This window comes from Stenella coeruleoalba (genome assembly GCF_951394435.1).
Source record: "Stenella coeruleoalba genome assembly, chromosome: 10".
Lineage (NCBI taxonomy): Eukaryota > Metazoa > Chordata > Mammalia > Artiodactyla > Delphinidae > Stenella > Stenella coeruleoalba.
Window position 1 is genome coordinate 92,819,932 of NC_137156.1, and position 25,594 is coordinate 92,845,525.

General features: G+C 38.8%; 1 protein-coding gene across 1 annotated transcript; it reads left to right on the forward strand.

The window, feature by feature from the left end:
- Window positions 1-7,135: 7,135 nt before the first annotated feature.
- Window positions 7,136-10,008, forward strand: LRRN1 (leucine rich repeat neuronal 1; the record flags this gene model as incomplete). Its single annotated transcript, XM_079934061.1, has 1 exon — window positions 7,136-10,008. The coding sequence occupies one exon, from the start codon at window positions 7,136-7,138 to the stop codon at window positions 9,284-9,286; it is 2,151 nt and encodes a 716-aa protein (XP_079790187.1). The 3' UTR covers window positions 9,287-10,008.
- Between the last annotated feature and the right edge of the window lie 15,586 nt (window positions 10,009-25,594).

The window sequence follows — 25,594 nt, forward strand, 5'->3', positions numbered from 1 at the left end:
AGGCCCTTTTCAGGACTTGCAGTTGCTAATACCACAAAGGGCACCCTCTACTGATTTCCACTACCCTGTCATCCTCAGTGCCCATAAAGAGACTCAGATTCAATATGAGACATCAAAACTGTAAACAATAATAGCTAACATCTGTTGAGTACTTGCTATGTGCCAGGCCCTCGACCAAAAGCTCTGTGTTTAACATCTCATTCTACTTCTCTTAACCACCCTTGGCAAAGAAGGTTTCATTATATCCATTTTCTAAAACAAGGGAAATAGAAAGCTTCAATAACTTGCCCAAGTTCACAGAGCTGAATTTGAAACCAGGTATGTCTCTCCAGAAGCCACACTCTTAACTCTATGCTAAATTCCTGTTTCAAAAAGCTTAACAACCTTGTGAGTCTAACAATCAGCCACTTGTACCTGCAGTAGAAGTCAAGGTGGCCTTCAGACCCGGGGGGATTCCCTTTGGGGGGTCAATCCATCAAGGGAAGTCTGGCTGTACCTTAGCCCCCCATGCAAGCCCCCACCCACATCAGGAGGGTGGCTACAGGGAGAATTTGTATTGAGACAATCATTGTTTATAACCAGAGGAAAGCTTACTGGAACAAAAATCCCATTTCTCCATTATTCAAGCCATTCCCAAAAGAAGACATGCAAATCTGAATGTGGCATTAGCCCTGGATTTTTGGGGACTGACAGAGCTAAAAGACTGATTTTTCTGAACATTATGTACATGGTGTACATATGTACATATGTACATGAATTTGGCCACCAAAGAAACTTTGCATAAAAGCACATGTCCTATGAAGGCATTTTCTTCATATTTTAGGAGATCAAACTTTTAGTTCCTCATTGCTGTGACTAATAATGTCTCTGAGATGATGCTAGTTTCCATGTGGGGAGTTTGTGTTTCATAATATGCTTGCCTGCATCAGGTTTTAATTTAGCCCAAGTGTAATATTTGGTCTCTGAATTTCTAACACTATTAATTCCAATAATACTGATTGAAAATATAATGGAAATGGTAAACAATAATAGTTTAGAAATAATTAGAAAAAATTATTTTTTTAAATAAAAAAAGATATAAATTTTAAAAAAGTACCTGTTATGCCCAAGAGTCTTAAAGAGATTTGCCTATTCCTTACCTCCCAAAAGCCCTGCAGGGTGAGAATGAAATTTAACGGCAAACTGGATGAGGTTCCAGAGATTCAGACAAGGATTTGAGGACTCAGTCTGTGCTGGACTCTTCCCCAGATTCTGGGCTGAATACTTTCACATAGAGTATTTTATTTAGTGTTCATAGTTTTCATATATGAAGTATGTATAATTAGCCTTAATTTAAGCCATAGAAACTGAGACACAATGAATGTATGTAGCTCATACAAGGTAACACTTCTAGTGAGTAAGTGAAGAAGTTGGACTCTGAGTCCAGATCGCTTGATTCCCCCAGGACAGAGTTCCTCCTATAAGTTGAGCGCTATTTGGATTTAGTATACCTAGAATTCACATAACCGTCATGTTACTGTGATTGCTTATTTCTTTCGCTCAACTCCCTAAGAACTTAATGAATGAGGATCCTAGCCCAAATTCCTATCAACTATTGTGATTTTGTTAAACTAACATCCCAGCTGACATGATTCTATGGGAGAAATGGGGGTCAGTGCCAACTTCACGGATGGTGATGACCATGCAGTCCATTTCCTATGGAATTTTATATTCAGAGCAGAGTGTTCCAAACATATATTGTTAGAAAAAGAAGCATCAAATTCAATTATATAGTTGTTTGTGGGCCTCTTTGAAAGGCATCCCTTGCCAATTCTGGGCCTTTAAAGCCACGGTTTGTTATTTAAGGGATTGTTCCTTTAAACTGCCAGAATTGTTTGTGGAAGACATTTTCTTCTCACATTTGACCAACTTAGTTCAGTCAGCCCTAGAACAAAGCAATTTTACTTTTAAAAAGATCTGTGCCAGCCATTTTTTATTTGTTGCAGAATTTAAGATCTTAATTTGTATGTGGGTGATAAAAGTTGGCCTGTATTATAATTAATTTACTTCATTATAATGAAAAGCCCTAACATTAAATCTACCATCTTCCATTTTTAAGTGTATAGTTAAGTAGTGTTGAAATATATTCACATTGTTGTACAACAGATCTCTCAAACTTTTTCATCTTGCAAAACTGATACTCTACCCATTAAAATCTAATCCTCTCTTTTCTCTCCCTACAATCCTTAGCAACCACCTCTCTACTTTCTCTTTCTATGATTTTGACTATTTAAAATAATTCATATGAGTGGAATCATACAGTATTTTGTCTTTTTGTGACCGGCTTATTTCATCTAGTGTAATGTCCTCAGGGTTCATCCATATTGTAGATATGACAGGGTTTCCTTCTTTTTTAAAGCTGCATAATATCCCACTTTATATATATGCCATGTTTTCTTTTTCCATTCACCCATCAGTGGACATCTGGGTTGCTTCCACCTCTTGCCATTGTGAATGATACTGCAGTTTACATTGGTATGCACATATTCCTTTGAGATCCTGCTTTGAATTCTTTTGAATACATACCCAGAAGTGGGATTGTTGGATCATATGGTAATTCTGTTTCTAATTTTTTGAGGAACCCTCCATACAGTTTTCCATAATGGCTGCACCATTTTACATTCCAACCCGTAGTGCACAAGAGTTTTAATTTCTTCACATCCTCACCAAAAGTTTGTTATTTTCTGTTCTTTTGACAGTAGCTATCCTCTTGGGGCCCAACTTCATTCTTCTGCAGTGGATATCTAACACCACTTGTTGAACAGACTATCCTTTCCTCATTGTGTAGTCTTGGCACACTTGTCAAAGATCATCTAATCATATACGGAAGAGTTTATTTCTGGGCTCTCTGTTCCATTGGTCTATATGTCTATCTCTGGTTATTATTACTTGTAGTATGTTTTCTTGGGTTTTTTTAAAGATTTTTTTGACGTGGACCATTTTTAAAGTCTTTATTGAATTTGTTATAATATTGTTTCTGTCCCATGTTTTGGTTTTTTGGCCATGAGGCACATACCATGAGGGATCTTAGCTCCCCCACCAGGCATCAAACCCGTACCCACTGCATTGGAAGGTGAAGTCTCAACCACTGGACCACCAGGGAAGTCCCACTTGTAGTATGTTTTGAAATCAGGAAGTGTGAGGCCTCCATCTGTGTTCTTTGTTTTCAAGACTGTTTTGGTTATTTAGGGTTCCTTGAGATTCTATATGCATCTTAAGATCTGTTTCTATTTCTGCAAATATTGCCATTGAGATTTTGATAGGGATTGAATTGAATCTGTAGATTATTTGGGGTAGATAGACATTTTAACAATATTAAGTCTTCTAATCCATGAACATGGAATGTCTTTCTATTTATTTGTATCTTCTTTTATTTCTTCTGGCAATGTTTTGTAGCTTTCAGTGTACAGGTCTTTCACCTCCTTGGTTGAATTTATTCCTAGGTGTTTTATCCTTCTTGATGCTATTGTAGGTGGGATTCTTTCCTTAATTTCATTTTTAGATGGTTCATTGTTAATGTACTGAAACACAATTGATTTTGTGTTCTGAAACTTTCCTTAAATTGTTCATTAGTTTTAACAGTTTGGAGGGTTTTTTGCATGGCATCTTTAGGGCTTTCTACATACAAGGTCATATCATCTGCAAACAGGGACAGTTTTACATCTTCCTTTCCAATTTGGATGTCTTTTATTTCTTTCCCTTATCTAACTGCTCTGGCTAGGAGTTCTAACATTAAGTTCAATAGGAGAGGCTAGAGTAGCAATCCTTGCATTGTTCCTGATTTTAGAGGAAAAACTTAACACTCTTTCACCACTGAGTCTGATTTTGACTGTGGGCTTTTCATATAGGGCTTTTATTATGTTGAGGCACTTTTCTTTTATTCTTAGTTTGTTGAGTGTTTTTATCATGAAAGGGTCCTGAATTTTGTCAAATGCTTTTTCTGCATCAACTGAGATGATCATGTGGGTTTTGTCATTCGTTCTGTTAATATGGTGTCTTACAATGGTTGATTTTCATATATTGAATCATCTTTACATTCGAGGTATGAATCCAACTTAGTCGTGGTGTATAATCATTTCAAAGTGTCATTGAATTCAGTTTGCTAGTATTTTGTTCAGGAATTTTGCACCAATATTCATCAGGTATTGGTCTGTAGTTTTCTTCTCTTGTTGCGATAATGGATTTACTTTTAAACACTGTTAGTGAATAGGTCCTGAGATATAACCTAAGTTTTAAACGTATAAAATGGTATAGGGGCTCTGAAGCTTTGTTCTATATATAATTTCATGTTCAAAAGTAAGTCTGGGAAAAAATGCTAAAGAGAATTTACAATGTTATACAAATAGAAACATCTTAAACACCTCCTTTTGTGTTAAGGAAGTTTCATTCTCTACTCCCAAAGGAGCCAAATGCAGGTTTAAGAAAGGAAAATGTCTTCCCTCTGTGTTTGATATGACAGCTGACATTCTGAGCTTGTGAGGTTTGTTTGTGTGTTTAAAGAGGTGTGTATGTGTGTCAAAGAGAATTTTGAATATTTCAATGTAATAACCTCAAGTCATATAACTTAAACTAAAATGGAGGCATCACTCATGACAATATTCAAAGTATAGCCCCATAAAAGGTATTTTTTCATGGTAACAAATTGCTTTGGGAGTCTCACATAACTTACTAATACATATTTTACTTCCTGCTGTTTTCTTCAATTCAGTCAAAACAGAAAAATTAGTTGAAATTCCATCTCAGTTACGAAAGGTAGATTTTATTCTCGTTTTCTATTTTGAATTACAATTAAGGAATAACCTGTGGCAGAAATGTTCTTAACTGAACATTTATTGTGACTACTGTCCCTGTTTTAGGATTACTCTATATGGAAACAAAAGAGTGGAATAAACTTGTGGAGTTAATAATATTTGGAAAATGCTATTCTCTGAGGTATGTTTTTATTTTATGGAATTTCTTGATAAAAGTTAAAATCAGATAGTGTTAAATACTGAAAAGTTTTGCATGTCCATGATATATGGTAAACTATCCAGATCAGGGGAGAGGAGAATGTCAGTGTGTTTCTCCCCACAGAGAATAGCAAGGATCCAGCATTATGCAACACATGCACTTCCTTCTCCCACTTCTGATTTGCCAGATCTGGACTGGATGGTTTTCTAAACTCCATCTTGTTAGCTGGCAACTTGGTTTGTGTATTTTGTAAAACAAACCAAAAAATGTAGAATTTTTCATTCTTTCTACTAAACTATAACAAATACAGAACTTTAGGACTGGCTGTTTGTAGTATTATACTTCTTGGTCCATCACAAGGATAACTGTGTTTTGCAAAGTATGAAGGTAGTAATAGTAGCAAATATGAATTGAGAGCCTACTGTGTGTTGAACACTAGGGCTTCAAATATGTTATATGCTCTATTTTATTGAATCCTTACAGTAATCTTATGAAGATAAAGAAAACACTAGTCACTTAAGTTCCTTCAGTACTGAAAGCTGAAGTGCATTATAACAAGACAAGTGTAAGGAAATATATATCTCTACTTTCCATATCTTAGCAAGTGACTAGAGTAGTCTTGGGAAAGCAAGACAGACACTGGATCCATAATGGCTTTTTACACCTGATTGGAATCCAGAAAACTAGCAGCATTAGCTACTATATGATGTTTACAAGCAGGTGAGCAGTACATATTTGACCTCAGAAGACCTTATCAAAGTCAACAGATGATAGCTAAATAAAATCAAATATCTCCAGCTTTCCTTCTTTTACTTATCCTCCAATAACCACTACATAGCTAAAATTAACTAGATGAGCGATATAAGAAGATGATAATAAATACAATTAACCTTCATGAGAATTTAATATCTGCCGGGCACTACACAAAGAGCTTTACATAGATTCCTTTAATTCTCTCAGTAGTCCGGTAAGAGAGATACTTTTATGACCAACCCTATTTGATGGTTGAAGGAGCTGAGGCTTTAAAAGGTTAAATAACATACTCATGGTGTATATCCATGACTATTAAGTGGCCATGACATTCCCATGAGATTGATGAAATCATGCATGTGAGATTATATACATATATACATGTATAAGTGTATTTGTATTTTTAATGAAGACCAGTAGTGTGGTGGAATAGAGTCCTTTTACAATTTTATTCAGTCAAGATCAGATGTGGCTATGAGAATACAAGAAAAACTGGTATTTTTCTTTTGTAGTTCTGTTAGATTAATTTTTTGCATAAGAATAATTAAGCTAGATCAGGTTTGGCTGAATATTTCTACAGAATGTACCATTTGGAAAAGAAAGAATTCCTAAAAACAAATGAAGTATTAATTAAAATATAAATAACTAAAAATGAACTTTGAATCTTTAATAAACTGGCTTTCATGTTTTGCTTTCATGAGGAATTACCTTTTGATTTTTTTGGAGCCATGAATATACGTAGTTTCTAAGTCACCTTTGTTTTTAAAGAAATGACATCTGTGGGCTTTTCTAAGTGTTTCTATTTGTGTGTGTGTGTGTGTGTGTGTGTGTGTGTGCGTGTGTGTGTATGTGTGTGTGAATGGGTGTGTATGTGCAATGTGTGTTTAATGTTTTTAACCCAGTAATACAAGTGGACCCAATTTAATTGTAAATGTGAAGGAACACTAAAACTACTAAGTGTAATAATATATGAAAAGTATTCTACAGTTTAAAAGCTTTAGTTTCTTTGAACATTGTTATTAGATTTATAAGTGATTATGCCTTTTTAGTAGACAAAAGAAAAGCTATAATGTATTAGAAAGTATATGGAATAAACATAATATTTGTCCTAATCTAATTTTCAGGCACATCTCCAGACTGTGATTTGGCTGAAATAACTTATGCCACAGAGCTGTGCGCATGCCTGGAATTGAGAGACACAGGTAAAAGACTCCAAACTGTTTCCTGCCTTTCAAAAACTCCAGGAAACCATCCCCTCAGACTCTGGAATTCTGCACATCTCAACAGAGACCTTGCTTGAATGTTTACATTTTCTGCTTGCTGTCCTTCATACCGCTATACAGTGTTCACCTTTTGTTAACAATTATCAGGAGTCGAGCTTGCTCAGCAAGCCAGCATGGCTAGGATGAGCTTTGCTTTAGCAGTTTGCCGAATGGTGCTGAGCTTGCTGATGACTTCATTAACTGGGTCTTCCCTACAGAATAGCGAGTGTCCACAACTTTGTGTATGTGAAATTAGGCCCTGGTTTACCCCGCAGTCAACATACAGAGAAGCTACCACCGTTGATTGCAATGATCTCCGCTTAACGAGGATTCCCAGCAACCTTTCTAGTGACACTCAAGTGCTTCTCCTACAGAGCAATAACATCGCAAAGACCGTGGATGAGCTTCAGCAGCTCTTCAACCTGACTGAGCTAGATTTCTCCCAAAACAACTTTACAAATATAAAGGAGGTAGGGCTGGCAAACCTGACCCAGCTCACTACTCTGCATTTGGAGGAAAATCAGATTACGGAAATGAATGATTTTTGTCTGCAAGATCTCAGCAACCTTCAAGAACTCTACATCAACCATAACCAGATTAGCACTATTTCTGCTAATGCTTTTTCAGGCTTAAAAAATCTTTTAAGGCTCCACCTAAACTCCAACAGACTGAAAGTGATAGATAGCCGCTGGTTTGATTCAACACCCAACCTGGAAATTCTCATGATTGGGGAAAACCCCGTGATTGGAATTCTGGATATGAACTTCAAACCCCTCTCAAATTTGAGAAGCTTAGTTTTGGCAGGAATGTATCTCACTGATATTCCTGGAAATGCCTTGGTGGGCTTGGATAGCCTAGAGAGCCTGTCGTTTTATGATAACAAACTGGTCAAAGTCCCTCAACTTGCCCTGCAAAAAGTTCCAAATTTGAAATTCTTAGACCTCAACAAAAACCCCATCCACAAAATCCAGGAAGGGGACTTCAAAAATATGCTCCGGTTAAAAGAACTGGGAATCAACAATATGGGGGAACTTGTCTCTGTGGACCGCTATGCCCTGGATAACTTGCCTGAACTCACAAAGTTAGAAGCCACCAATAACCCCAAATTATCTTACATCCACCGCTTGGCTTTTCGAAGTGTCCCTGCCCTAGAAAGCTTGATGTTGAACAACAATGCCTTGAATGCCGTTTACCAGAAGACAGTAGAATCCCTTCCTAATCTGCGTGAGATCAGTATCCACAGCAATCCCCTGAGGTGTGACTGTGTTATCCACTGGATTAATTCCAACAAGACAAGCATCCGCTTCATGGAGCCCTTATCCATGTTCTGTGCCATGCCGCCTGAATATAGAGGGCAGCAGGTGAAGGAAGTTTTAATTCAGGATTCAGGTGAACAGTGCCTCCCAATGATATCTCATGACACATTCCCAAATCATTTAAACATGGATACTGGCACAACAGTTCTCCTAGACTGTCGGGCCATGGCCGAGCCAGAACCTGAAATTTACTGGGTCACTCCCCTTGGAAATAAGATAACTGTGGAAACGCTTTCAGATAAATACAAACTAAGTAGTGAAGGTACATTGGAAATATCTAACATACAAACTGAAGAGTCAGGAAGATACACCTGTGTTGCCCAGAATGTTGAAGGGGCAGACACTCGAGTGGTGACAATTAAGGTTAATGGAACCCTTCTGGATGGTACCCAGGTGCTGAAAATATATGTCAAGCAGACAGAATCTCATTCCATTTTAGTGTCCTGGAAAGTTAATTCCAATGTCATGACGTCAAACTTAAAATGGTCATCTGCCACCATGAAGATTGACAATCCCCACATAACATATACTGCCAGGGTCCCGGTAGATGTTCACGAATACAACCTAACACACCTGCAGCCTTCCACAGATTATGAAGTGTGTCTCACAGTGTCCAATATTCATCAGCAGACTCAAAAGTCATGTGTTAATGTCACAACCAAAAATGCTGCCTTCGCGTTGGACATTTCTGATCAAGAAACCAGTACAGCCCTTGCTGCAGTTATGGGGTCCATGTTTGCCGTCATTAGCCTTGCATCCATTGCTGTGTACATTGCCAAAAGATTTAAGAGGAAAAACTACCACCATTCATTAAAAAAGTATATGCAAAAAACCTCTTCAATCCCACTAAATGAGCTGTACCCACCACTCATTAACCTCTGGGAAGGTGACAGCGAGAAAGACAAAGATGGTACTGCAGACACCAAGCCAACCCAAGTTGACACCTCCAGAAGCTATTACATGTGGTAACTCAGTGGATATTTTGCTTCTGGTAGTAAGGAGCACAAAGACGTTTTTGCTTTATTCTGCAAAAGTAACAAGTTGAAGACTTTTGTATTTTTGACTTTGCTAGTTTGTGGCAGAGTGGAGAGGATGGGTGGATATTTCAAATTTTTTTAGTATAGCGTATCGCAAGGGTTTGACACAGCTGGCAGCGTCTCTAGGCTTCCAGTTTGTGTTTGGTTTTTATTCTCATCATTATTATGATTTTGTTTTATTTGTTGTGCTAAACTCAATAATGCTGTTCTGACTAAATGCTAAATAAAATGATTAATGACAGGTTGGGGTTCCCCTGTGCTTTTACCAGTAGCATGACCCCTTCTTCTGAAGCCATGAGCAGACAGTACCATGTCCTCCAAAAAGCTAACACACAGTTGTGAAGCAGCATTGAACTTTTTGTAGCAATTTGGTCTACAGACTTGTAACTGGAGAAGCTAAGGCTAGACTTGTTACCTTTGTTGAATGATGTTAGTTGACTGTACTGTAATGTTGTATCAACTGAATTGAATGTTTGCTTTTGAACAACGACTTTTTTTTTTGTAATAGTTAAAAGGCTTAGAACAAGCTAACAGGCAATAGAAATATGTATATCAGATTTTTTAATGTAACTAACTACATGTTAATTGTTACCTTATTCTTTTTATCTTTAGTAGACACTTTTAAAAGACAATAATTTTGTTGTGTTTAACTCACCAACATGTGGTGTATAATGAAGACAGAACTATATAATAAATTAGTTTTGTTCTGATTTTTTTAGAACACTTGCAATAATGTATCATTTATAGTTCTTTCTAGTTGCAGTGGTGATATTTTTCACATTCCCCAAAACAACCACCAAAATAAATTACCTATATAGCATGTTGCTTTTTAAAACTAGGCCCTAAAAAGTTTTGAATTCTTTTTCTAAGGGAAGAAATAAATATTTTAATGAAGATATTTTACTGAATAGGATTTCTATATTTTAAATATTACTGACCAGACCTAATGGAAGGAAAAGTTCATTTGAAGAAAAAAGGTATATTACTGTATCCCACGTATAGCTAAACATGGTAAAAGAGATATATACATTGGATATGTCACATTCCTTTTCTGTAAGGGTCTTGTTAAAATTTGATTTTTTTTTTAGTAGTATCATATTCCCCATCAAAGTCTAAATCATGCTGCTATGTAATATTCCAAAATGTATTACATGTTATTCCTCTTTTAACAGCTGTCATTACGCTTAGATCCATATTAGTCCACATATCAGTGGGGGGATATCTGCTCAGACAAGTAAATGATTAATAGAAAACAGAACAACTTCTCTACAGTTGGCATTTTTCATCCAAATAATATACAGAAACAGTTTTGCAGAATTAAGTGTTTCACGGGTAATGTGTGTGAAATTTACAACAGAAGGAGCTAGATTTAGGTAGGATCCCAGTTCCACAAAGTGGGCGAGGGGGAAGATTTAAAGGTATAGGTGGAGGAAAAAGGACCCACTTGAAAATGCAGGTTGATAAAGCAGAGAAACTTTTTTAAAAGGCTGCTCTAGATGGCACCTGCTTCCACTGACATGCTATCACACCAGGAACGATGACATTGTAAAAAGGGACTGAGAGCAAGCAGGTGCCAGCTGAGCAAAGGCAAGGAAAAGGGAGAAAGAAAGCGCAGGCAAGGAAGGATGAAGGATTTCTTTCTTGGTAAAATTCCTTGTTTCATGAATCACTTAGGAAAAAAATCGTCACCTTCCTTCCCATTTCTAAGGTGGAGAAAAGAACTTCAAATGCTGAAGCAAGTAAGCTGCACAGGAAAACAATGAGTGTCTGAACCAGGAGCACCTTTGTCCACAGCCTACATTTGTTGGCAGAAAAACCTAGGCCCAGGGAGGAACTGTTAACTTGCCCCGGTCAGACTCCTGCCCATTGAGAACTCTGCCCTCCCTCTATTGCTCTGGGTCCAGCAGCCTTCTAGGTTGCTGTGCAGAGCTTATCTTTCTCAGTTCTCAACAACTGTTGGTGCCCTTGCTCCAAAAATGCACTATATCCTCAAGGTCTCATTTCTTCAGGACATATTTTAGCACAAGGGCAGAGCAGAGGGTCAGGAAAACTTCTGCATTGTGGGTATTGCCAAGTACATGTGGGAAACATCAAGAATTAGAGATGCCTTGGATGCAGCCTTGGGCAGGGGTCAGAGTGGGGGTGGGGGTTCCTGTTGGGGATTCTTGTCTTCAAATATCTACAGAGAGTAGTGGACTATCGAAGAAAAACAGTGAAAGGGGAATGACACCGAAGCATTAGGCCCAGAGCAGGGAGCCCAGAGCAGGGAGGAGGCATTGTTTATCCCATAAAGCAATGATTTGAACCTGGCACATAATCAACACTCAAATATTAGTGGAATAAATGAAAACAAAAAACAACCACCATTTCTCTATTCTGGATATATAGCAGTCACCAGGAAATCCAAGTGTTTTTTTGCCAACTACCTTTTCCCAGGCCACTTTGGGGGGAAAAATATCCCTTTTATTCCTCCTCCAATAAAATATTTGAGCTTCTTTTTCCTTGTCCGTGCTACTTGGTTTGGTTTTCAGTTGATAGAAAGCAAAATGGCATAGCACTTTTTTTTCCCTAGCCAAGTATTTCCTCATTTGTACTTAATTTAATTTGATAAGTTCGACAGCCAGTAAAATTAGACATCAAACTAGGTCCTGATTGGTAATGGAGGTTATGTCACCTTTACCAATGAAGTGACTATTATAGGTCACTTTCTAATTTCATATTTTCCCTTTTGCTTCGGGCTGCCCTCAGGGCATATAATGTATCTCTAACCTGATTTTACAAGGTTATTTCTGGATCAGCTTCTTAAAACAGGCATTCCCAAATTTGCCTGTTTAATTAATGAGAACCTGAACTGATGCCATGAATATAAAAACAAATGCAATGTTTGATTATCAAATTTTCTAATTTGGCTGTGTGATTGACAAAAAGGAGTCATCTCCATTCTTTCACAAACAATACTGAAGTCCATTATTTTCTCTCATGTGGTTTTCTATTTATTCATTCCTTTATTTGCCAAGGACACCACAATCAGTCCTTTACTTGGTGTTTGCTTCCTCTCTCTGTCTTCATCTTCCAGGGCATTTTCTTTTCTTCATTACTGGAAAAAAACATTACACACCCCTAACACTTTGCTGGGAAAACCATGCTGTCTGCCTTTCTATTCACTGATAGGGGGATTTTAACTATTTCTGATGCATTCTAACTACAACCGAAAATGCTTTCTTCACCTCAGTTCTTTCACTCTCACCCTGCTTGCAAATAGAGTTTTTTTTATTATTCATAAGGGATTACTTGGAGGAAAAATGTTTCTTAGAAGATGAATTTGAGAGTCATCATCCATCCAGAGCTCTGGAATGACTTTGGCATAGAATCCCTGCACGACTTGATCTAATCTGGCGTGGGCATGATTCCTCAGTCCTCCCCCCCTCCCCGCTTTGCAGTAATACTAGCACCAGCTCCTTCTCTCTGTACTCCAAGTCAGGAACTTAGCGTATATGGTAAGAATAAGGAGATGGCAAGGGGACTCATTATTTTTGTACCTGCTGGTTCAGCACTGCCCAGCACACCTTAACAGAACTAAATGGGTTTCTTGTATTGTAGAACTCCTCAGAGACTTGAAGGTACTAATATAAATTACATAGCATTTCCCACAGCTGTTTGACCATTAGTATATTTCAGGCTACTATTCTGTACTACAGATCCTGAGAAACTGAGGATTTAATTTAATCTCCAAAACAGTCCTGATAAATTGGCTATTATTCTTCGCAATTTACAGAAAAGACGACCAAGGCCCATAGGAGTAATCATTTGGTGACACCGTACATTTCTGTAAGTGGGTGATCATGATGGGGCCCGTCACTTCCAGTTTCCTCTCCATCCATCCAGCACCCTTCTAAGGTGGAGGTGGGAGTATCTATAGAAGGTGAGAGGCTGGAGGTCACAGAGCACCTGGGGAAAGCAGAGTAAGTACATACAGGAGAACCTATGGGAGATAACACTGAAAACTTTCTCTATGTCTTAATGTTCTTCTCTCTTCCCCTTTAAAGATTTATGTGCTGGGAAGTTCTAAACTACCCATCAAAACTGTGTTCACATCAGGCTAAATTTTAATTCTAAACTTCAGTTCTCCTATACTCTCCTCTCTGTTACCTGCTCAGAAAATTTGGAAGATTTTGTGGAGGAAATGCCAAGCTCATTCTTTCCTTAGCAGTAAATCATGGAAGGCGTATGTAAAATTAGTAACAAACTCAATGTTTAGCTCCAAAGCTTAAAGGGGGAAATGTGAAATTCATATAACTGGGCAGTTGCAATGGTGTATATGACATACCTGGAGACAAATGGCTTTTGTACAATCACCAAGTTTGTGGAGTTGGTGGGATATTTTTATTCAGGGTTCTCTCTGTTCCCCAGAAAAAAATTCTATCCAGAGGCCGTAAGACATTAAAAGGATGCCTTTCTTTTTTTTAAAATAAATGTGATAGCCCTCCTGACATACTCCAATTTTGTCAGTTACATTCTACTTAATATGAAGCAAAACCAGTTTCACTCACTTCATGAAAGTAGCTCTGGGTGCACAGTGGGTCAGACCATGCAGTCCTCTCCTTTCCACCTTGCCTCCCTCCCTCTCTCCCATAAGATTAAACTGACAAGGTAAATTTCAGCCTGGGCCCTGACAAAATGGTCATGAATTCCTAATGGGGGGCTGCCCTGAATTACGTAGCATTTTAATGGGAATTGGGTATATTAGTAAGACAGTCTGCACCGCAGCCTGTCTTACTAACATAAACGAGACAGGGTGGTCCTGGAGGGAAGAAAAACAAATTTACAGTGGTGACTTATGAAAGAAAAAGGAGGGAGAAACATTCTTTGTGTACATAGCCCTCTGCTAGGAACTTCACATAGATCATTTACATTTAATCCTTTTAATTGACCCGCCTCCCCCAGGGAGTGGGTACAGGGCAGGTACCATTGTCCCTCCATTAGAGAGGAGAAAAATGAATACTCAGCCTCAGAGATGCAAGCAATTTACCTGAAATCACACAGCTTGTAAAACGCAGAACTTAAACTTGAGGTCTATATGCATAAAACTTATTGTTTTTCCATTATAAAATGGTCTGCAGGCTAAATCTGGACCAGGAGTGTAGAACACAGAGCCCAAAAGCCAATTTGGCACTTGAGATAGAAGGAAAAATGGAGCAAAGAGAGGCACTGCCCAGAAGTGAGAACTCAGAGTACAGGGGTCTAATTTAAGACCCAAACCTGAGATCAATATACGGAAATAATACTAAGTCAGAGAGAGGAAAAAGTAAAGGACTATTTGTGATAACAAATACATGCAAGCAAATGGAAGACACTGAAGCTGAAGAAGAAAAAAACAGTTTAAAAAAAGGAGGAGGGTAGTCTGGGTAGGGGTGGAACTCAGAGTATGGTTATTTCTATGAAATAGGTATATCATTTTTTTACATGGAGAAACTGAGCCTCAGTTCATCAGTCCTAATTCGAAGTCAAATCTTGAAGCCAAGATTTCAACCCTGGCTGTCAGACTCTAAGGCCCAAGACTAACCACTAAACTGTTCTGTAGCTAAAAGGCACCCAGAGGACTGGGCTGGCCATCTCATTTGCTTGATTGATTTAGTTCTTCCCCGAGAGCAGCAAGAAAAAGGGTAGGTTTCATGACCTTGTAAGGATCTTGCAAGGACCTTCCTACAAAAGGTGTATAAACCTGGGATTAATGCCACAGGCTTTGGTGGGGAGAAAAATTCTGCCTCAGTCTTTTTCTTTTGTAACCATTAAGGTCAGCCTCACATTTTAATCATTTCTCTGATCTGTTTTACACCACATCACCCAGAGCAAAGACTTGTTCTGGTTCTCAGTGTAATCTAATCTTAACTTTCCTGTAAATCATTCCAGCGGACCAGTGTGTGTGTATGGGAGGAGGGTGGAGGTGGAGGAGGTTTTCAGGAGGATAAACTCCCTGGGGTACCTTTAAGTGAAGAGTTTTTATGCCATATCTTTGTGATCTCAATAGCCCTTCATTTTAAAATATATTGCTTTCTATCTTATAAGAAGCAAATTGGTTTAAATACCTCCTACTCTACTGATAAAACTATGAAAAAAAGGCCACTATGAATATTAACTAAAAATGTATGCTCCTGTATTACTTTTCCTCTTGTTAGAATATCACACGTAACAATGCTCTATTTCACCAAATTTTATTCTAACTGGCTTTGGTGTACCCCTGCCATCATAAGATAGTTCATATCTGCCATTCATTTTTAAATGTTATTTTTTTCTTCGATTATGACACTAATATATGTTCACTATAGACAATCTGGAGAAAAATAGTAAGAAAAAATAGTGTTTATCAAAATAACCAAGTGAGATTTTGGTGTACTTTCTTCTAGCCTTTTTTCCCTCTGTGTGTATATTTATATATGTATATATACAATAATTATAAAATATACATATTTATGAATATAGAATTAGAACCCTGATATATATGATTTTGTATACTGGTTTTTTTTTCTTCATGCAAAAAATAAGCATCTTCTCATATTATTTATTAAATTCTCTTGGAAAGCCTGTTGTTAAAGTCTGTATAATCATATGGGTATCCAGTGATTGAAAAATTCCTTCCTTTGGGGGTACTTTTCTTCTACTACATCAAGCACTAGGGGCATAAAAATAAGCATCCCATGCCCATGCTCTCCAGCGCACAGTCACAAAGAAAGATGAACATCCACATAAGTGATCACCCAGTATAAGAGCTGTCACCAAGAGGATGAAATCGTGGCATGAAAGCACAGGAAAAAGAACCCTGGTCAACTGGGGAGCTCAAACTTCAAATCTTACTACCTAAGCTCAGAATTAAAAGATGAGGTGAGGGACTTCCCTGGTGGCGCAGTGGTTAAGAATGCACCTGCCAAGGCAGGGAACACGGGTTTGAGCCCTGGTCCAGGAAGATCCCACATGCCGCGGAGCAACTAAGCCCGGGTGCCACAACTACTGAGCCTGCTCTCTAGAGCCCGCGAACCACAACTACTGAAGCCCGCATGCTTAGAGCCCGTGCTCCTCAACAAGAGAAGCCACCGCAATGTGAAGCCCGGGCACCGCAACTAAGAGTAGCCCCCTCTCGCCGCAACCAGAGAAAGACTGCACAGCAACGAAGACTCAACACAGCCAAAAATAAATAAATAACTTTATAAATTTATTTAAAAAAAATGATGAGGTGAGCATTCAAGGAGCCAACATTCAGAGGGAGGGTGTTCTGGGTGAAAGAAGCAAGTCCCTGTGATCATAGAACTTCCGATGACATGGAAGAAGGCTTCTCAGAGGAGCTGGGGATTCTGGAGGCATTCTGGCCATGAGGAAAGGGCTACTAAAAATACAGAGTAACTAAATAGGAAGCTGAGGCAGGAGGAAAGTTTTTGTGCAGAGATGCGAAGGTGAGGCTGAGTAATACAAGGGGGCTATGGGCCCCAGAAGGAGCTTTGCTCCCAATTTAATTTCTTTCAGCCATTCCACATAATCCCTGGAGGAGTTCCTTCCTGGTGAGATAAGAGAAGCTTGCAAGAGCAACTTGATAAACCTCCCAAGCCCTGGGGCTTCAATGTGGGATCTCAACTGCAGAAATACAAAAAACCCAAGCATTAAACAAATGAGAGATTGCCCTAATTGCATATGTCTACCCATCAGTGGCCTGCAGTTAGTTCAGGTTTCCTTTGGGGATTGTGGTGTCAAGGAAATAGGAAGTGCGTGTTTGGAAAATGGAAACTGATTATGTGAGATCTTAAAGCACAAAAATTCTCTGTTCAACTTACTCCTTACCCACTAAACACAAATATTTCTGGTTCTCTTGTTTAGAAAAAAACCTGATTTTTTAACGTAAGAAACTAGGCCTTGGGCTGGGAATAGCAATAAAGAACAAGCCATACTTTGACACATCTACCTGCAGGCTCACACACTGCACCCCTCTTTGTTCCCCAAGTAAAAGAGGTCAAAAACACTGTAGTGTAACCTAATACAAAATACTTCTGAATCTAGAATCCATTCATATGGGATTTCCTTTGGATTCTTAATGTGATTAATTCCTGAGAATAGAAATTCATGACAGCAAGAAGAGTTTGGTAGAGAAGTTTCATTTTCCTAATTCTGCTCTTAATAAGTATATTAGTGGGACATAATATTTAGTAGTGTTTTTTTCATTGGGAGATTTTTCCAAGCCTATTTTCACATTCCCTCAACTCACCCTCTGAATTATTGGTCTTTCTCTGGAGAAAGATTCAAATAACCATTCTACAGATATCTTCATTCCAATCCGTTTTCCCCAGACAACGTAAGTTATAGTTATCTTCCCATTAGGTACATACATTGAGACAAGCAGTTTTGTAGACAGTGAAAAACACTGGGCAGTCCTAAAGTCAATAGCAGTTTGTTGAATGAGTGAATTCATTCACAATTTTGACTTCGGAGTGAAAAATACGTTTTTGCTAGGAGCAGATTCCTCTTCCTAGTTAGCTTTTGTTTTGGCTGGTAATAGATTTTTGGACTGCTGCAGGGAGCAAGATGGCATTTGGTTGATTTGGGAAACAGACTGCATTTCTTGTATTTTCTATTTTTCTTCTGTATTGAGGACTGGGAAACGTTGCCTTAACTTCAATCCAAGTTTCTGGATATCATGCAACGTAGGACATCTGCTTGAGCTGAGCCACTTTTGGTGACCCAGGATTGTTGCGATTTCCTGAACACACCACACAACAGCTTACAATGTCTGGGCATTATAGCTAGCAACTGTCAGTGGCTTTGGTAGCCTCGAGTACTCCCCATGCAGATGAGTACATATGCTATATAGTTCAGTGGAGTACACCTTCCCAATTCCCAAACTCTGGAAGCCTTAGTCAAAATAGCATAGCCACCTTTTCGTTTCTGTTTTTGTTTTTCCCACAAAGCCTTGTGCTTTGCAGACAAGCAGAAATTCATATACAATCTCCCTCAGGTTTCACAACTGCCAGTAGGCAGGCTGGGGGAGAGTTTTGTTAAGAGTAATGCCACTAGGGGAGAAATGGAAAGAAAGCCATGCAATGCAATGACTGTAGAAATGCCAAACAATGGGGGCAATGTAGACAGAAAACTGCTTAGGGGCAGAGTGCAGAGAGACAACCACCTCCCTAAAAGCTCTGTACCATGCAACCATGGTAGAAGCAGAGAAAGGACAAAGTTTGCTGGAAAAGAGCCTCTTAAATTGATCTTTTGTGAATCCGTCTCCTTTTCCCCCCTTTTTTCTCATTTTCTCTAAGCAAAGCACTCTGACATTTCTACAATCACTCCTAGCCCCTCTCTCACTTGGGTTTTCTCCTGGGGAGTGAAGAGAACTTCTAGTTGGACCTAGAAGAGTAGAGGCAGGGTCCTAGTCATTAAGTTATCTTTTAAATCGTGAGACGGGGAAAGATACCAACTTGGGCAAATCTCCCCATCCAGTGAGTAGAGAAACTGAAACAAGAACCACGGTCTCCTGAATTTCAGAAACAGGCAAACTTAGGCTTCCCCCGCAAATTTTCCCACCTTGCGTCAAAAAGATAATTGTATCAGGCTTATTTCATTTAGTCTGTCAAAGACAAATAATCTGTGGTCATATAGTGTTCTGGTTATGAAAGTGCTGCTTTTAACTCCTACAATATAGGTGGGAAATTCCTTTCTGTTTTTAACCTCAACACCTTGCCCATATCAACTGCGCTGAGCAAAACCACAGGTAGCACCCCCGCCCCAAGACCAATTCTATTCTTGAAAAGAAGCATTTTTTTCAAAACATAGGGGACTTCATCTTTTTTTTCTACCATCTTGCGAAGGAAGATGACGACAGAAATAATCCATCATAATCTGTTCAAATAACAAAGCACTCTGTTTCCCATGCAATCACTTTTAACCTGGATCATGAGTGAAAATGGTAGCTATCACAGAGAAGAGACCTATGAATCTGAAAAGATTCAGCTCTCACCTATAGAATCCCCAAAACCAACCTAAATTCATGAGCCATAAAATATATCTGACATGTCACCAAATCCTCCCCAGGCTCAAAGTTCAAAGGGTCTTCGAACCTCACTATACACACACCTAAATTTCAAATTTAGGATGAAATGCGGTCTTCTGATGGAATGATACACATGGTAGCCATAGAGAGTTCCTTTCACTCCACACAGATCCTTTCCCTGAATAAATATTGAGCATCTACTGTGTGCTGGACATAATCACAGGGTAGTTGCATTTACCAGTTAAGGCCAAGCAGCATGCTAGGGAGGACTGACGTTACCTCAGAGATGCAGGGGAAAGGAAGAAACACGCTCCAGATCTCAGTCACCAAAAGGGAGTCCAGAAGCGCATCCTTGATTCAAGCGGCTGCCACTTTGACCTCAGAAAAAAATGTCAACGGGATTTAAAGAAAGGAGAGGACACTTAGAAGTGTGGGGAGCAGGAAAGGAGGAATTACTTTTGTGGAAGCAGTTAGACAGGAGGCAACACTGTGAGAGGGCATCAGAGAACGAAGAACATTTGAACTCGGGAACGGGGGAAGGAGTGAGGAAAAGCATGAGGCAAAAGAAGTCTGAAAGAAAATGTAAATTATGGGGTACTTGCAATAGTGCTTGCAGCAGTAATTAGTTCCATTTGCTGGATCAGGGGAGAGAGGTGGTAAAAATAACAATCTTTTATTGAGCCTTTACAATGTTGTATGCATAAAAGTGTGCATTTTATATGCATAATTTTAATTAATCTTCAAAACAACCCCCAGGAGATAGGTTCCATTGTTTCCTCCATGAGAAAATAGGAGGTTTGGAAAGATTAAGCAATTTGCCCGAGGTCATCCAAGAGGCAGAATCAGATATTTAATCCCAGAATCTATGCTCATAAACAACACTATTCTAGAATTTGATTGTAAGAAAACTTAAGTGCGGAGTGAATCCTGAAGACTTTATCTACAAGTGTTGGGGAGCTGGTGAAGGGTTTTGAACAATAACACAATCAATGTCATTCTTCAGGAAGGCAAAGAGACCCAAATAAATGTCCAAAATACACACAAAAAAGACCTCCTAGAATTTATACAGAGAGTAAAAAAAAGTACAGCTTTCAAGAACAAAGGCTCTTTCCCAACCTCAACTACCATTAAGGAATTGAAGCAGTCAGCGAGTCTCCACCCTTCCCCACCCCCATTTCACGCATAGCTCCAGGTCATCAGACTTTGGGCACCAGAACAAAGGAGGCTGGAGGGACAGGTGACTCAAATCCTCACAGGTGGTTGATGGAAGGTTCAACACACAAATTGCCTCACCTTTTAAAGCTGTATAGAAACAAAAATCAATCACCTATAGAGGTGGTACACAGGTCGGAGATTATCTAGGGCAAATGATTAATCTCAGTGTGTATCCCTACTACCCCCTCACCCCATTTCTGCCTCAGTAGTATGAACTGTTTGGCTTTTCAAAACTGACAAAAAAAAAAAAAAAGGGTGCACTTTTTACAGCAACTTAACACGACAAAATGTGTGTTAAGAATTTCTTCATCAGAAAAATAAAAGAGATAAACAAATTACTTTTCAAACTTAAAAAGAATCTATTGATACTTGGTGAATTACCCATTTCAGTGCTACCAGATACATATGCTAAAGCTCCTTAAGAAGTTCCCATTGATATAGGAGAGACCCACATGTTTGGTATCATGTGTCAACTTATTTATTTCTTCTCTATAATTGGTATCTTTAAAATCACTTTCATGGGAAACTGCCTATTCAGTTATTGGAATTTGAAATCTCATGGGCAGTTATCTTGGCATCTTGGCATATGTGGTGAAATACTGTCATAAAGGAACAGGAAGATTAGATCATGGGTTATATAATTCATTCATTCATCACTAAATAAATCTTTATTGAGCCCCTACTATCTGTCAGGCACTGTGCTGGGTGCTGGGGACACAAGAAGAACAAAGCATATTTGGTTCCTGCCCCCCTTGAACTTTTATGTTCTTGACGGGCAACCAGAGATAAATAAGTTAAATAATTAGTCAATAATTTCAGCTTATGATAAGTGTTTTAAAGAAAATGAAAGTACTGAATAAAAATAACTGGTGTGGGAGAAAGAGGGCGGTCTGTTCCTTTCCCTCAGCATGGCTACCTACAGTACATTGTAGATCCTGCTAATATGAGAAGACTTAATACCCTGGGTGCTGGCATTATAGCAGGAGCTGACTGTACTCTGATGAGGATGCTTTGTTACTGAAATATCTCCCTAGCAAAGGATGCACAGCAGTTTTCAAATGGCATTTCCATTCATCACTGCAGCACTTCTGAGAGGCAGGAGAGAGATTCAAGCCTCATTACCTCTATTTAAAAAAAAGAGGAAGGGCAATGACTAGAGAACTACCCCCAGCCAGATACCAAGGAGCAGAGCAGCTGTAGGGTTGATTCAGTGACAGCTCAACTCCCCTGTTCCTAGCTGTTTCCACTAGTCTGTTCATTCTCTCCTTCAGTGTAAGTTAGGAACTCACACAGGCCTGGAGGTTTTGGAAATAAACCAGCTCAAACTATAACTCAGAAAAAAGGGCTAATTTGTTACAGCAAGAAAATTGTTCCCAGTAGTCATTAATATGAAATTTGATTACCTAAACTTATAAAATATCCTATGTGAGAAATGTAATAAGTGGAATCACAGACTGAATAATTTTCTTGAATATTTTGCCTGGCTTTTTCCCTCCTTCACAATAACAACAACAAACAAATAATAACCTTCCACTGGAAATTTCTTTGATGTCATAGTTGCCACATCAAGTGGAATGTATTATAAGGCAAAGTCATTATGAACCATACCCAGAAGAAAAGATTCAGTTATTCAAACATCCAAAGGACATTAGAGAATCATAAATGAGTGTTCTGGAAGGGATGAAGAAGAATCAAAGAACAGCTAAAATCTTTAACATTCCAGACACGGTTTGAAGCCAAGAAAAGTAAAATGACTTAGCAAAGGTCACACAACTACTGAACCAGAACTCAAATTTCAGTTTCTTGATTCTCAATCCAGTGCTCTGTTGCAGGTATTAGAAACTCTACTCAACAGTCAACATATCTCTGGGACACAGTGAAGACAGAGACAGTGTGGCTTAAGAAAGCCGAGGACATTTTATTTATCTCATAATGTCAACACAGCAACCTGTAGGTAAGCAGGGCAATGACTCAATGACTAAAATGCCTTATACTTTTCACCTTTTTAAATTTTTGCCATACTTAAGATATAGACAAAACCTGCGAGAATAGTACTGAAAAATTCCCGGATACCTTTTACCCAGATCCTCCAAATGATAACATTTTACTACATTTGTTTCATTCTCTCTGTCTCTCTCTTCTGAACTGTTTGTTTCTTATATGATGTTCCTTCATCCTTAAATAAGTCACTGTGCATTTCTCAAAAATAAGAAAAGTCTCTTAAGTATTCTAAGCATAAAAAATAAGAATATTCTTGTACATGACCACAGTACAATTTATAAAATCAGGGCCATTGATATTGATAAAATACTATTATCTAATCTAAAGCCCTTATTCAAATTTTTTTTCAGTTGCCTTAATAATGTTCTTAATAGTAAAATAAAAACTCAAGATCATGTATTTCTTTTAGTTTTCATGTATTTTTAGTCTCCTTTATTCTGGAATAGTTATAGTTCTTGAATCTTCCTTTGTATTTCATGACATTGACATTTTTTAAGAGGACAGGCCAGTTGTTCTATAGAGTGTTCCTCAATTTGGTTCTGTCACTTTTTTTCATGATTAGATTCAAGTTATGCCCTTGTGGCAGGAATACACTGAGATCCTCTCAGTGCCTCACATTGGAAAGCAGATGATATGTCCCATTGACCAATTAGATAATTTGCTTAAGGTGATGGCTACCAGATTTCTCCACCGTCAAGCTATACTCTTTTACCCTTTGTAATGTCCTTGTAGGGAAATACTTTGAGACTACGTAAACTCCTGTTATTCCCAAATTTTTACCCCCTGGTTTTAGTATCCACTGAACTTTCTTGCTTGAATCAGCTATTATTATGATGTTTGCCAAATAATGATTTTATGATTCTATCCTCCCTTCTTCATTTATTAGTTGGATTTGACTGTAGGAAGAACTTTCCCTTCTTATTTATCTGTTTGTTGTTTCTTTATCAGTGGACTCATGGATCTTTACTTTATTCAATAGGTAGTAATCCTTTATAATCATTATTTACTGTCTCAATTTGGCTATTGGGAGTTCCTTCAAGCTGGCTCCTGTGTCCGTTTGACCTACTCCCATAATTTTTTTAATATAAATTTATTTATTTTATTTATTTATTTTTGGCTGTGTTGGGTCTTCATTGCTGCGGGCGGGCTTTCTCTAGTTGCAGCGAGCAGGGGCTACTCTTCGTCGCAGTGCACGGGCTTCTCATTGTGGTGGCTTCTCTCGTTGTGGAGCACGGGCTTTAGGTGCACGGGCTTCAGTAGTTGCGGCACGCAGGCTCAGTAGTTGTGGCTCACAGGCTCTACAGCACAAGCTCAGTAGTTGTGGCTCATGGGCTTAGTTGCTCCGCGGCATGTGGGATCTTCCCGGACCAGGGCTCGAACCCGTGTCCCCTGCATTGGCGGGTGGATTCTCTACCACTGTGCCACCAGGGAAGCCCCTACTCCCATCATTTTTTGAGTACTCAAAGAAATTCACTCTTCTAAGGGTTTACAGATATTAAGCAATTGAGCTGTAAGAAGCAGACCCTGAAGCAGGACAGGAATAAAGACACAGATGTAGAGAATGGACTTGAGGACACAGGGAGGGAGAAGGATAAGCTGGGACGAAGTGAGAGAGTAGCAATGACATATATACACTACCAGATGTAAAACAGATAGCTAGTGGGAAGCAGCCTCATAGCACAGGGAGATCAGCTGGGTGCTTTGTGACCACCTAGAGGGGTGGGATAGGGAGGGTGGGAGGGAGACGCAAGAGGGAGGGGATATGGGGATATACGTATATGTGTATAGCTGATTCACTTTGTTATACAGCAGAAACTAACACAGCATTGTAAAGCAATTATACTCCAATAAAGACGTTAAAAAAAAAAAAAGAAGTAGACCCTGAGATTTGAATGGAAGTACAGATCTTCCTTGACTTGTAATGGGGTTACGTCCCCATAGATCCATCGTAGGTTGAAAATATCGTTAAGTAGAAAGTGCACTTTATATACCAAACCTACCGAACATCATAGCTTTGCCTAGCCTACTTTCAGCATGCTCTGAACATTAGCCTACAGTTGGGCAAAATTATCTAACACAAAGCCTATTTTATAATAAAGTATTGAAAATCTTCTGTAATGTAATGAATACTATATTGAAAGTGAAAAACAGAATGTTTGAGTACAGAATGCTTGTAAGCGTATTGGTTGTTTACCCTTGTGATTGTGTGGCTGACCAGGAGATGCAGCTGCCACTCCCCAGCATCAAGAGGGAATATCATACCACATATCACTAGCCTAGGAAAAGATCAAAATTCAAAATCCAAAGTACAATTTCTACTGAAGGTATATTGCTTTCACACCCCTGTAAAGTTGAAAAATCATAAGTAGAACAATCGTAAGTTGGGGACCATATGTATTTGAATGTGGGAGGTTCTTCCAGGAAATGGGGGTTAGTGAAACAGGAAAGGGAAGGAAACCAGGAAAGGGTATATTAACGAGCAAGTAATCAACATGGATAGCTGGAGCAAAGGCCTGCTGGGAAACTCTGGAAACTGTGCAGAACATATGCTCAGAGCTATCTCACTCAAGGAGTGAGGGAACTGGGTTATTTTACACTGAGGTAGGCAGAATAATGACCCCCAAAGATGTCTGTGTTCTAATGCCCAGAACCTGTAGATATGTTGTTAGCTAACAAATGGGACTTGCTGGTGTGATTAAATTAAGGAAGGGCATTGAGATGGGGAGATTATTTGGACGGGTCCAGAGTAATCCTTATAAGAAGGAGGCAAGAGGGTCAAAGTCAGAGAAGAAAATATGACCATGGAAGCAGAGGTCAAAGTAATATGGGGCCACAAGCCAAAGAAGTCTAAAAGCTGGAAAAAGTGAGGAGACAGACTCTCCCCTAGGTCTTCTAGAAGGAACTCAGCCCTGCTGACACCTCGACTTAGTCCCACAGGACCTGTGTTGGACTTCTGACCTCCAGAACTGTAAGATAATAAATTTGTGTTAAGTCACT